Source organism: Corvus kubaryi, unplaced genomic scaffold, assembly GCF_017639235.1.
Source record: "Corvus kubaryi isolate FWS band 111438036 unplaced genomic scaffold, C.kubaryi_AGA036_p1.0 split1-131, whole genome shotgun sequence".
Classification (NCBI taxonomy): domain Eukaryota; kingdom Metazoa; phylum Chordata; class Aves; order Passeriformes; family Corvidae; genus Corvus; species Corvus kubaryi.
Genome location: NW_024582073.1, coordinates 23,859,639 through 23,874,841, shown reverse-complemented (window position 1 = coordinate 23,874,841; position 15,203 = coordinate 23,859,639). Strand labels below are relative to the sequence as shown.

Sequence of the window (15,203 nt, the reverse complement as noted above, 5' to 3'; positions counted from 1 at the left end):
TGTAGACTTGTTAAAATTCATCTGCATCTTGCTGAGATATTGTCATTTTCAATGACTTTCTGAGAAGTCCATGTAGTACCAGGTAGACTTTGGGCAACAGCAGTGCTTCTTCAGCTTACAAAATGATAATATGTACAAGCAATGCTATAGGCAGCAATTCTTCCACAATTCGCCAGGATCTTTCTTTCTCACCAAGTTTCCACATGATTGTCACTGCAGTGATGTTTTAAACACTGAAAAGAACTACAACTGTCCATCTGAGTTCACCGAGTACCTTTGCACTCTCACCAGTTCCATAAATCTTTCTTTCAGCTGCTACTGTAAGCCTTGATCTCACTTCAGAAGTTTCTCTGCTATCATCTGCCTGCAGGAAACATCCTATAGAGGTTCTGTGGATTGCATCAGACAGGTAAAAGCTGGCACTTAAATAATTTATGTCAGCAGCATATTTTCAGTGAGCAACTTGGCCAGCAGCAGCAGAATATCTTAAGAAAGATCTAGGTAAAACAGAAGTCTCAAGAAATTTTGATTACTTGTCAGCGCCACACAAAATGCAGGGATGTTAACACTGATGCTACCAAGCCGTACTAATATTAGATCTGTATCATATGTATTACATTTAATACTACTTTTCCTGATTTCTGTAAAATTGCTTCCAAGTAACTGATTGGCTTGTTATTGTCCACTGCATAAGCTGCTAGGCTGATATTTGAGTTAAAAGATGAAGAAACATGAAGAGAAAAATGAGGCTAGTTGACAGAATTGATCAGTCACAGTGGAATATTCTGTTTCATCAAGAACGCCTCTCTGATGAAGCATCATGAAAATGTAACTTGATTACCTTTCCCTGACTTCCAAATACAGTATCATATGTGCAAACATTAACTGAAAATCTACTGACTGCTAGTCACACAAAAATGAAGCTTCACGCTATTGGATCAGAGCTTGCTCACTGCTGAACAAGCCTCCAGCACAGGAACAATGAATGCAGTGTTGTGAGTGAAGACTGCAAACATACCTGCAAATTAACAGTAAAAACTGTAAGACCTTATTTAGAATTATTTTTTCTTTATTTCAAAGGTAAGGAAGAGAAAATGTTGAGCATTAGCCAAAACTTAGCTATGCTTAAGAGGATACTGTCCCTCAGTGCAAATGTTCATAATCACATCTAAAGCATGTAAAAATGATATTTCTCTTTGATATGCTGTTCAAAGTGAAAACCCTGTTTCCAAAATTAGAAATTCTAACAGGGAAATAAAGATATTTACAAGGGGATAAAGATAGAAGAAAAGATAGTGGTGTGCTATCTTTGGAATGAATATGATCTGATGGGGTGATAATAGGAGATTGATTGTATTTCTCATTTTGGAAGAGCTACTGTGCATTCCCACTGTTACAATAGCACCAATTATGTCCACGCTTCCTTTCAACAATATTTTTCAAAAGGCTTTACAAAGGATGTTAGGATCATTACCCTGACCTGACTGATAAGAAAATTGAGAAACAGACCAGTGAAAAAATAACTAACTGAATGTCACCTGGCACACAAGCAGAAACACAGTATTTCAAGTTTCAGTCCCATATTCTTTTGGCAAGGTCCTTCTGATGCTTTCCAATGCCACTGTCCAGGCAGGGAAGTGCTTGCAGAATTTACCAAGGCATTAATTGTGCTTTTCTGACAAGCCTGGCCTGTAAGTACCTACTAAATATTACAGCAAGGAGCCATTATTGACTGTTAAAACACTCTCCTCTAGCAAAGCCATCCATTTGTTAATCACTGGCAGAAGTTCAAAACTCCTGTTTAAAACAGTCTATCCTTTTTAAATGCCCTTGCAGTGTTGGTCTTTCCCAGCTGTGACATTTATGATAGGAACAAGCAGGATAGGCAGTGATATTTTTCTGTTATCTGGTGTAGCCATTCCCCTATGCTTTCACAACACCAGGAATTGCAACATGTACAGCACCAATACTTCCCCATGTCTGTTACCTCCTTAGCAATTTGGTGACACTATTTCTTTAAAAGAAATAGTTTTGAGAAAGAACAACCCAAGTAAAATTTTCTGTTGAGAGAAGAGAACATTCACAAGCTTTATCAGACATGACATTAGTAGCAAAAGCTTTGGGTTTCTCAGAACTACAGCAAACAGCCAGTTACTGAACCTACAGATCTGTGTGCCAGGCAGGAGCTACAGAAGGGAGTATGTTCTTTGCCCTCTCACCACCTCCTCTTACCTCCTCCGCTAAAGGCTGTTGGCTGCTCCTCTAGCACTCATCTAACTCAGAGTTATGCCTGCTACTGCTGCAGAAATTTTCATCCATGCCACAGCCAACAGATTCTGGGCCCCTCATTCAACTCAGGTAGCAAAATGAATTACAATCAGCGCAGACAATCTGCCTGAAAGTGTACAATGCAATATGTGATAGTGCATCATCCAACATTTAATACATAAATGCATCATTGTCTGAGTGCAGGCAGGATCTCCACCAAAGAACAATTTCCCCTTTGAGATTTGTACTAGTGGGCCACTTACTTTTTTTTTTTAATAGTTCAATGGTATTTTGCTTAAAAAGTTGCAAGAACATTTAAGAGTCACTCAGAAGGTGGGGTTTTTTTAGCATAGGAATGAGTCAAACTTTGAATTCAACAAATAGAACTTATATTTGTAATTAGAAATTATATTTTCAAACATTGGTCAAATAAGACAACACTGCTCTATGTAAATGATACACACACTAACACACACAGATAACTTACAGGGTTAGATAATACCCATAATTGCCAAGTACATTTGGAAGGCCAAACTCTATTTCACTGAGCTAAACATTCACAAAAGTCCTTAATGCATGATTGCTGCAGCTACATTGTTATGACCCTTTCTAGATGACAAGAGAAACACTGATGTTCTGCACTACTTGCTGTCTCTGCTTTTGTCTGAACTTCCACTGTGCCAATTCATGTTCTACTGGATTGTTTGACACAGCATTACCAAAGACGAGAAACCAGTTATTTGGGGATTTTTCTACATGTTTGTCTTCAAAGTCTCTTTCTATTGCAGCAAATAATAATGGTCACTGGCTGTCTGGACCAACTTCTCCACAGGAAAAGTAGACTTCATTATTTCTGCTATTGGCATAAAACTCTTTGAGGACATTCTGTGACCTCCTACCTAGCTCTGAGCAGTCACAAGAGAATCACGATGGCCAAGCTTTTCTTTAAAGAAAGCCATCTATACAAGAATAAAAAAAATGTTCATTTATTTTGCTTGAGCACTGGTTTCCGGATTCCTGGTTTTTTCCCAGCCCATTGAATGTTCAATTCCCACTGTACAATACACTCAAAATACAGGAAGGATATGATCAGTGGGCTTGATTTCAAAGGTGCAGAACTACCACTAAATTAGATCTGACCGAGTTTAAATGACCCCAGGGCACTTCAACGCCTTGGGATGCATTTACAGATCCAACCATTTAAGCACAAAGATGTAACTTTAAATGTATAAAACCATTCCACACGTCCTTGCTTGTTAAGAGATTCAGAGGTACACATGGTCGTTCTAGAGCTGCTTAAAATGCCAGAAACACATTCATTTCAACTAATTTTGTTTTAAAACCAAACAGTTTTGCAGTCATTCATTACTAACCTGGCTGTTAAAGTCGGAGAAATGACAACAGAGGCAAAAATCTTCACCATAGCCATTTTACAAAGATCAGCTGCAGAGCCTGTGAAAGAAAGTGATCTGTTTTTAATTTAAAGCATGCAAAAGGAAAACAATCTTCTTGCAACTATGGCATAGGAATAAAAAACATCAGTAGATTCAGAATTATAAGAATTTTCAAAACTAGCAGATCCAATTAATGTAATATGTGAAACACCTTATAAGATTAATAAATAACAGAGGAAGTAATTATGTGTTAATTAAAACTAGAAAATAACAATATGAAACTATGCGTTAATTAAAGGTGAATTTGTCATTCACGCCTATATGTTGAAAAATTGCTTTCTATGAAACAAAGTATGAAATTATCTATCGCTAAGCTTTAATTAAAATTTACCAATTAACCAATTACAATTTAATGTCACAAAAGGTCAGAACATTGTTTCCATGCTGCATTTAAATTTGGAGCCTTAATTCTGCACTTTTTCATATTTCCATGAGTAGGTAATGTATATTCACTACATTACAGTGTTAAGAGCAGTGGTGCATAAAACAGTGTCACGGTACAGACTAGATGACACATTTCTGGTCATCAAGAGGCAGAATAATTCTGCAGGCCTGCTGTTTGGTGAAGGGCTTTGTTCTGAACCAAACATTTTACACAAAAGATTTATCAGATAATAGACAGAAACAGTCCTTTAAATAAAGATTGGAAGCCATAATCCTCCTTGTCCCATCAAACATCCTAAATGCCCTTGATCATGGTCCTTTTCACAACCCTGTAACTCTATGAATTCTGAATTCTTTCCTCCAAATGATTCAACTTCCAGAATAGGGGCAAAAAACAGCCAGGTAGCCAAATGATAAGGGTAGTCTGCTTAGAGATATTCAGAAACTCACAGAATATCTCCAGACAGGAGGGACCCATAAGGATCATCAAGTCCAACTCCCTGCTCCTTACAGGACTCTAAATCTGAACCATATGACTAAGAGCATTGTCCAAACACTCTCTGAACTCTGTCAGGCTTGGTGCTGTGACCACGGCCCTGGGGAGCCTGTTCCAGTGCCCAATTACCTTCTGGGTGAAGAATCTTTTCCCAATATCCAACCTAAACCTCCTTGACACCAGCTTCACACCCATTCCCTCAGGTCCTACAGTTGTCACTAGAGAAAAGAGCTCAGACCCCTCCTCCACTGCCCCCCTTGAGGAACATGTAGACTGTGGAGGTCACCCCCCAGCTTCCTCTTCTCCAGGCTGAACAAAACAAGGGACCTCAGCTGCTCCTTGTAAGTCTTGTCCTCAAGACCTTTCACTATCTTGGTCACTCTCCTCTGGACACAGTCTGATAGTTTGATGTCCTTATATTGAGGCACCCAAAGCAGCACACAGGATGTGAGGTGGAACCACACCAGTGCAGAGCAGAGGGAGACAATGACTGCCCAGTGGTTGCTGTGACTGATGTCCCCCAGGATACAGTGGGCCCTTTCGGCTAGGGAAGAATGCCTAAGAGAATGAGGACAAAGCTTAACCTCTCCTCTTTCTCTGCAGTTTTCTATTACAAACTGCCTCCCCTGAATCCCATGCTGAGACTGTTTTACTCATTCACTGTACCAAGTGCAGACCCACAGCTGATGACTGAGATGTCGCTGTCTGACTGGGTTTAGCCTCAAATACCCATCTTGTTTTCCTGTTCAAATGACATGTCAAATTGATTCAATACATCACAAAAAGGGACAACTGATATGAAAAGTAAGAAAGGATGTTTCAGCAAAGGTTAGGTAAATATCTTCTTAGTGACTGTGGGAATAGAAGTATACTGAGCATCTAGTCCATCAGGAAACATATGTTCTAGATATATTCTTCATGAAACAAAGTAGAGTAATAAAATATGAAAGACATCTCAAAATAATTTTTATTGAGATATGATTTCTAGAGAGATGCTATTTTAAACTTTTAAAAAAGAAAATAATTATAAATAAATAATTAAAGATAAAATGAACTATTTGCTCTATGGGGATAGGTAGAGCTGAATAATACCTGAAGAATAATATGCTGTAAAGTGGTGAAAACTATTGAACCAGGAAATATTCAAAAAGAGAAAAAACGCTACAAAAGAAGTGTGAGAAACCCAGTTGTAATAATTCAAAGCTGCCATTCTACATTCCTCTCAATATTGTCATGCATCTGGAGTGTTCTGCTATCAGTCACTGCTACTGGAATCAAAATGTAAACTACTTAAACTAATTAGACTATTAGGTATAACTATAAAACATATTAAATGCAGTTTAGTACACTAAATGTGATAAAAGGTTTTATCACAATTTAGAAAGCTCTTACAGTCTTAAAATATTATCACATAGCTGAAATTTTAAAATTAAAAAATCATTGTAGTCTAGAATGAAATTTTTTATAAAATTTGGGAATACTGAATATTTTAGAGTTTTTAATCCTTGCTTCACCACACTTTCTAATACTACATTTTGAATAACAACTTGTCCTGAGTTGCAGCGTATTCTATTACCATCCTCATGAGCTGTTGAAATCAGGTGGGGCAGTGTTTCCTTGCCTCCTCCCCCCAGACTGTCTTTCTATTAATGGCCCATCATTGTCCTGCCGCATGACTCAGAGATAACTCCCTCCGGACTACCTTCTGTTAATGAGCCTAATCAACACTTGGCCTCATGACTCATTATCCCATTGTGAGATGCTCCACCCAGAGGGAGGAACCAAGCATCCCATCGTGGATATAAGCTGAGGCTGAACACCAGAGACACCGGCTTCCCACTGGATTTCCAGAGGACAGGAGTTACACAGCCACCACTGGACTTCCTGAGGAAGAGCAGACCCCTTTTCTACAGGATCACCACTTCAGAGGACTGCAGCCACCATTCTACCAGACTGCTACCACCACCCTAACAGGGAGTCAGGTTATATCTTGACTCTGTCAGTTTGAACCAGTGTTTTCTTTTAGTTTTTCCTTTTCTTTAATTTCCCCATTAAATTGTTATTCTGAATTGGTGCCTCCCACTGGTTTGTTTTCAAACTAGTACACAACTATATTATTTTTATCACATTTGTCCCCCAGTATCATTTCAACCAACTGTGAAATCTGACAATCTTACTACTGTAGGTACATAGAAGTGAGTGTTTCATAGACAGTCCTGTGCCAGCCTTGCTCTAGCTCTCGGGACAGATGGACATAGCAAGTGCTGCTCAGAGGGCCGTGTCTCTGCTAATGCTACACTGTGTGCTCTGCAGGACTCACAGAATGAGAATTAGAATTCTAGATCTGTAGGTATCCTTGCAGAGACAGGACTTAAGGAGTGTCAAACACAACATAAATACTTAAATCATCTTAAAAATGAAATATTAAAATGAATAATGTTTGGAAAGGAAAGCGATACTTTCAAAAGGAAAACTCAAAACACTTTATAAGAAGCACACCATCACCAAGAAGGCAGATTTTCCTTGCCTGTAAATTGTACGCTTCCAGTATAATTTAAGGAAAACCCTGCCAGCATCATCCAATTTAAAAAATAATTCTTTATATATTCTTTATATATAGGGACAGCTCGGTAGGAGGGATCTCAGTCTTGGGCTGACAGCTGAGGTTTTTTTCCTTTGGGTGGTGAAATTCTGTATACAACTGAGCACCAAGAAACTTAAACAGAATATGTTAATACATCAGATTAACTGACATTTGAGCACATAATGCTGACTTTTACCTTTCCAATCTACATGTTAAATATTTCTCTGTGGAAAAAACCACCTTTTTTCTTGCCCTCTACAGAATTAAGTTTGAAAGTTTCTGCAAAGAAGGAGATGAATTTCAAAACAAATAATAACAATGCACAATTATTGTAACATTCTATATTTCTTAAACTAAAGCTATCTGGCAAAATAAAAGCTAGAATCTGTAAGAAGCGTAATCACAGAAACTCTTCTGGAGTAACAAACTATAAAAACCAGAAAGAAAAGTGTTTAAAGAAACAATGCATCTGAAGAACTGAATTCTAGATATTCTCTCTATACATAGTTTGCATCAATACCTACATTTAACTATCACAGAGCACTCTAGTGTGTTAGAACATTTATATTCTTGCTGTTATTAATATTACCATTACTATTATATTATTCTGTTTACTGGCAATTTCCAAGGTAGATAGAATATATAATTATAACTTCTTTTTCACAGTAAAACTCACGCCTACTCTAGTAGACTACTGGAGTATTCATTCTTCTGTGATCATCAGAGCTGTTGCCCACTAAAGCCAAGCAGAGACAGAGACAGGTGGGTTGACAGGAAGGTCGGAAAGAAGTTCTTTACCTTGAACAACAAAATTGACAGCCTGCCTCTCTGCTTGAGTGCGTAGCTTGTAATCCTGGGCATTGATATTGGCCAGTGGCCTTTTGCGTCCCATTATGGAAACCACGTAACCTTGCAGGATTTAAATAAAAATTAGTAATGTGATATAGAGTGATTAAAAATTTCAAAAATTCTTTTTGAAGATAATACAGATATTTGTAATTATGTCCTGCCTGAGTCAATTTAATATTTTGTCCTCTGAAAATAGTCAGAGCTTATTTAAACTTTCAATGCTTATTGTATTTTTGGTTTAAGAATCATCATTCACAGAACTGGTACATGTTATACAAGGAAAACTTTTCTTCTTTAAAGCTGTTAAATCTTCATTAGGAATGTCTACTGATAAAACAGCAAACTCTCTCTGTGGGAGATGAAACTATAAATACCTAGCAGAATTAGCTATCTATTAGCAACCATAATTAGAGCTTTCCACGCAATGAATAGTTTACTTGGGAATAGTAAAGAAAAATCAATTTGTGGAGTAATTAAATCAGTAATGAATATTTCCCAAAAATAAAAAATCATTTTTTGGGGGAAAAAAAGTTGGGGTTTTTTTCCATTTTCTTTATGTAGTATTTCTGTATTCCTTTCACAGCCAAACTTCCTGAATTCTAGTGTGGTGGGAATTTTTAGTTTAAAAGAAACATAAAAACACAGTTAAAGCTTTATGTTAGGCCTAATGACGTATTTTGTTAAAAAAAACCCTATTTTGGAGGGCAAGTGAGAGGAGTTGAGAGACGAAAAGAGATGTGAGGATCCTCTTGTCAAAATAACACACACAAAACTTAGCTTATCTTCAAAAATAAACTTCTGTTGTTGTTTTAAGAAAAATGAAAAATCATCCATGTTAAAAATACATCTTGAAAAAATCTTTCTTTATACCTCTGGTCACCTTGACTACCCATGAATTGTCAATAGATACCATGGAAGTTTAGACTGATGCAGTTTCTTCTCCTCTGCTATGCAAGTACAAGTGACAAGGAGACCTCTTCAAAGAAGAAGTTATCACCCTGTTACGGACAACACATACCCAGACTTGTGTGCAGAGGATGAATTAATACAGCTCTCTGCAAATTAGTGTATTTCCAGAAGCACTGATACCAAAAACACCAGTTTTGAAACAACGAACAGAATTATGTGGAAGGATATTCTTTGGCAATTCAGTCTTCCCAATTTAACTAACATTTTCCATGAAGAACAGTATTTAAAGATGGAATTCATGAAACACTGTACTCTTAAGTAAAATTACATTTGCTGTAATATCCTTATTTCTGTGAGGTGTGACTCCACAAGAGAATCACCCCTGCAATACTCATAACTGAGCAGCATGCCCAAACAAACACCATCATTCGTGTTACAGTGGCAGAGTGTTTGCCTGGGATCAATGTTAATCTGCAAATGCATGCCTGAATGATGTCTTAATGTAGTCTTGCCAATACATCAATAATTTCATCAAAAAACAACAGCAATATAGTAATATATACACTAACGAATATCTTCCTTATAAAAGAATTATTTATATGCTTATCATGTCTACATGGAGTATCACACTTTCATAACACTTAAATAATATTAGTCAGGCGGGTGCTGCTGACCTTTGAACTGCACATAAGTTAAGAAAAATTACCATATAATGAGCTCAATAGGTTGGAATGTTTTTCTTGGAAAGTTAGAATCTGAGGGGGATTAACAAGAAAAATATTAAATAATATTGATCTGCTGAAGATTTCTAGAGCTTGTACAACCTAAACAGATTGCTCTTCTACCATTAATGGTTAAAAAAGGTTGATAGACAGAAGTGTAAAAAGGAGTAATTAGACAAGTGTGCTTTGATGACTTTAGAACATTAGTCAAGACATTCTTGTCTACTGAACTCATAAACTGGAATCTCTAGCATAGAGGTTTGTGTATTGAAATTCATTCACTTTTAAGAAAAGAATGCTAAGTTATTTTAAATAGATCATAAATATATAATAAATGTGTAATATTTTACTAGGTGTTATGGTGGGCTTAATTACAGCTAAAAATAGATGTTCAGTAACTTTACTTTTCTTGAACAATATAAACAAAGGAATGCAACTGTGTGACACAATGACAGCTCATTTCAGTAAATTTTTAGGCTTTACAAAGTACAAAAAATGAATACTACCTATTTTCATAACTAGAAGTCAATTATATGTTTCTGTCACGACACTCACTCATACAGTGATGGGTAATATTATATTGCAAATTTACTATTTATTTCTAAAAAATGCCTTAGTACTGCATGCCCTATTAAGAAACAAAATAACTCAATTTTGACAGTCCTGCTAATTAGCTTTTAAAAGACAATAGTTCAAGCAGCTATGTTTTCTCTCCTCAAATTACTGCACTCCTAGGATTCACTAAATATAAATGAACATGTAGACTAAAAACAAATTTGATGCAAGAAGAGCTCGCAGCTGCTGGCTCCAGAAGCACTCTGCACGCATCTGTCATCACAGCTACCACCTGAACTTCAAGAACATAAATTCTGACTGATGCAAAGAAAAAATAAGCTAAAAAAAATTGGCTGTGTAAATTGACTGAACTTTCACGGTCCAGCAGCCATGTATCCAATTTATTAAGTAGAAGATTCCTTGGGCTTTTTTTGTGTTGGAGTACATTATATGTCAAAATGATGCAGTGTAACTTGACATTAAGTGGGGTTCATTCTGAGAACAGATGTCTTATTCTGTTAGCATCTTTCTGAGAAAAGGCAGACTTAACCAGCTCCTTTTAGAGTTAAAAAAGAAAAAAAACCCAAATCTGATTCACCAAGAAAGGATATTCCATCTTTTTTTGTTGTCCTGTAACTATCTGAATTTAGGTCAAGCTGAATCTTTGTCTTTGCCACTGTCACACAGTGCAGATCAGTAAACAAAATATGGTCACAGACTTTGGATTACCTTTATTTCGGCACTGTTCAATAGTTTTCTTTGTAAATTCATGTACTTTCTTGTATTTTTGCATAAAACTCTCAATAAATTGAGTGGCTTGAACAGGAGTAATTCCCAAGCAGTCAGCAAGACGTTCTTTACCTGGTGGTACAGAAATCATCTCCATTATGCAATAAAGCAGAACAGAAAACCACTTCATACAATAGCACTGTTACCTGCACAATTAATGGAATTAGTTAACTTTACTTACCTCTATGAAAGAAGATGGATCTGATACACTAAAATTATATTGCAACAAAATAAACGTTTAACTCTGAGCTTGAAGGTTTTACTGACGTTACTGGATTAAGTATATAATTAATAAAAAGTATGCAAACAAGAAATTCCTAGTTATAATTTATACCTATAATGTTCACAGAGTAATGCTGTTGCTTTAAGTATAATTTTACTGGTTCAGTGTTGCAATCTCCAAACTTTGAAGAGCAGACAAAGATTTGGAATTAACTTTAAACAAACACAAATACAATAAAGATCTAAAAAAGGATGGAGATGTTTGAAGTTGAGTTTAGCTAGAAGTTTTAGAGCTTAGCCTGAATTTAGAAAGGGTGTTTGGAGTCTGAGTCTCACAGATTTCAAACAGTCTTAGGCTCCTCAATGTCAGTAGAAATTGGGGTCCAAGTTCTGAGATAAAAGGTTGGAAAAAGGAAAAAAAATGGATAAAGAAAAACCAGAAAAAGTGTTTCAACAGAGAGAGAAAGGAATAATAGCTTTTGGATAGGATATAGGCACACAATATATATTACGTTGGATCTGAGAGCACTTATACGAAAAGGTCGAAAAAACCTGAAGATATTCCAGAGTTTGAAAATATAAACTATGAGCTACAGTTTAAACCCATTTATAAATCAAACAGTTCCAGTAAAAATAAAACATACATCAACATTAGTCATACGAAGTTTGAAAGACAGATATATTTATGTCAGCTGCACAGCAACACAGAACAAGCACTGTGTCTGCAAAGAACATAAGCTGAGAGGTGACATCTCAAGGCACCAAAGGCACAGAATAGTCATTGTCACAGTAAGACTGTCAAGAAAAATTATCTAGCACTTTTAAAAGAGAAAGGATTTCAGCCACCTAAATGCCACCACTGTCAGGCTGATGTGCATTTCAGAACAATTCTTGTAGCATTTTGTTCTCCGTCACGCCAGGATCTGCACTTAGCTGCAAGAACACCAGTCTGGACAAGATGCTAGAGGAAGAAATTCACATAGACATCCAGGACAACATTTGCTGAGCTATTATAGATCTGTAATTTTTTTTTTTTTTACATCTAACTAATTTGGGTTTTCTTCCTGGATCAGCAAATGACAAATCTATCTGATAAAGCACACATTGCTAACAGCTAGGAGACTACTGTAGCTTCCTTAGAGAACTGTAACATCTAAGTTTGTCCACATTATCAATTTAAGAACTATTAATGTACAGAACAATTGCATAAAATACTAGGAAAATTAAAGCACGGTATTAGCAAGGATGCCTGAAAGTTCCCAGGGAAATGCAGTTTCTGGGAAGCAAAAAGAGGGGGATGCACAGCCAGGTAATTGTGTCAGATCATGCTCCACAGTGCAGGAGCATAGGCCATGCAAGGCAAAGCCCAGGAGTGGACTAAACCTTCCCTGAGCACTCTTCTTGAGTTATCTGTGCCAGGGGAATTATTAGCAGCAGCTATGCGTTTCAGAGTTCTCCATCCTGCAATATCATCTTTCAAAACTGAAAATAGCAGTAGTTTTCATTTAAACACTTTGATAGCCTGCTGTGTCGATTCAGGGCTTGAACATACTGACGTTGAATAGAATGAATTCCTTATTTAAGTTCAAGTTGCCTGTGCTTTAGTTCTACAAGATGACTGAGGCAGAAGCAGGTGAATTGAACTGACTCAAACCAAGCAAAAATACACATAGAATGTCCTGAGTCAGAAGGGATCCACAAGGATAGATTCCTTGCCCTGCACAGGACACCCCAAGAATCACACCATGTGCCTGAGAGCGTTGTTCAAATGCTTCTTGAACTCTTGTCAGGCTGATGCTGTGACCACTTCCCTGGGGAGACTGTTCAAGTGCCCAACCACCCTCTGGGTGAAAAAGTTTTCCTAATAACCAGCCTCCTTTCTTTATTATCCTCCAGAACTACAGAAAAGACCTTGAAAACATGAACCAAATGTAACCTAAAGCTAAGAAAACAAAACAAAACAAAAAGATTACTATTTACAACATGAAAGGTTTTTATTAACTCCTGTAAGCATAATACAGGCAAGCTCCTCAGGGAATGTTTTTGTAGTTTTCAATACTAAAAGAAGTATTATTCACACTCTTCAGTTGTATCAAAAATGTCTCCTTAATGAAAAGTGAGCTGTCCTTTGAAGGGAGACAAACTGTGGGTAGAATTCAGTCCATCAATTTCAGGTATCTTAACAATTACTTTTTGTCAGCCCAGTTTCCATCTAAGTGGTTTAATGATATCATGTCATGTCTTAATTAGGATCTGATCACACTTCTAATGAACTGGAAACTTCTTATTATCTTTGAGGTACTTCAACTGCCCTTGTTTGAGAGAGAGGGACACAAAGCAAACAAGTAAATGGAGATACTTATATCAAGCACTGCTGCACTGAAATGTTCAGTGCCTGGTTCAGAGCAAGTGAGGAAGTGCCAATACTGTGCTTAAATATAAACATGAAAGCTCTCTATAGATGAGTAGACAGACATAGGCTCCACTGAGCCCCAGGAACTGAGGCTTCTGACTGTATACAGAACTACAGGACATTCAACTGGTGGTGATTCATCTGATTACATCTGGTATCTGTCTGTTCCACCCACAGTGAAGGGGAAGAGATAGGAGATGTGTAGCATTTGCATGGACCAAGGGGCAGGGGTGATAATGCTGGCATTTTGTAAAATAACCCAGTGATTAAACCATTCAGGCTGGAAATTGAAGATTTGATTCCAATATCAGCACAGGCAGGTCTGAATTTACAGTGGAGGGAACTAGTGCTGGGTTTTTTTAATATAAATTTTAAACACAGTTGTTTCAAATGCAGTACAGCTTAATGTAAAAATGCAGGTTATGTATGCATATATATATACATATACACACACTCTTATAGGTGTGTATATAACATACACACACCCCTAAACGCAAAATAGATATTCTGGAGAGCTGAATTTGAAGCATTTCTTCCCAACTGAATGCTGTAAATGATAAACAGAATGCCCTGGCTGATGCTGCCTTTGGTTCAAGGACTCAGTGCAAAAGATGGCTTAGAAAGCATTCTCAGCCAGGAACGCAAGATGTAGCATTAATTGTTTCCAAGCTACATAAAGCCTGCAGCCCAGGCCTCTCATTTCCTAAATGAGTTTTTCAAGAATTCATCCTCTGTAGAGAAAGTTAGTCAGCTGTTCACTGAAACCAATTCACAAGAGCTGGTAGGCTGATGATACACATGCACCTATCTCCCCAGAAAAGGTAATCCTAAGCACGTATGAAGCATAAGGAGAGTTGGGTAACATTTAAGAAATAGTAGGCAGTTTTGGAAAGTATGCAGAACATCTTGATGTATCCAGGACCTGGTCAGGACTTAGGCAGAATGGGTAACAGTGGATTTTTGCAAGTTTTAGCTGTGAAGAAATGGCAGCAAACATTAAGACTCAAAGTAAGGAAACACTTTTATACTCTGAGGGTGAGTGAGCACTGGCACAGGTTGCCCAGGGAGGCTGTGGAGCCTTGAAGAGCCCTTTCTCCAGCCTTGAAGACATTGAAAAGCTGGACACAGTCCTGGGCAAACAGCTCAAGGTGTCCCTGCTTGAACAGGGGCCTGGATCTGATGACCTCCAGAGGCCCCTTCCAATCTCTGCCATTCTGTGATTCTCTAAATGTGTTTTAAAACAATATTGGTGTTTTTTAAAAATTTTGTTGCAGCTATTCTCATCTCTGTCTATATACTGAAAGAGTACAAAGTCCATTCAAAATTAAACTCATTTTAGATAAATGCTTCAGTTATATCAGCAGCAAATAAACACAAAATCAGATAATCTTTGTATATAACAATGTAGCTACATTAACTTCATAATTTTTATACTGAGTAGATAATTTAATAATTCTGGATAAAAATATAAATGTAATGCTCAAAAAAACTTTTACTCACCTTTAGAAATTCAGTCTACTTATATAAATTATGAATAAAGTATAAATTTACAGTAGCT

General features: G+C 37.0%; 1 protein-coding gene across 1 annotated transcript in view; it reads right to left on the bottom strand.

Annotated features, from left to right (window-relative positions):
• Positions 1-15,203, bottom strand: part of POLN (DNA polymerase nu) — a 99,337-nt gene that overhangs the window by 20,208 nt on the left and 63,926 nt on the right. The window contains exons 20-22 of the mRNA XM_042053377.1: positions 10,951-11,082; positions 7,985-8,095; positions 3,642-3,720 (exon numbers count right to left, since the gene is read on the bottom strand). Of these exons, the coding sequence (XP_041909311.1) occupies positions 3,642-3,720; positions 7,985-8,095; positions 10,951-11,082 (322 nt within the window). The remainder of the gene's footprint in view (positions 1-3,641; positions 3,721-7,984; positions 8,096-10,950; positions 11,083-15,203) is intronic.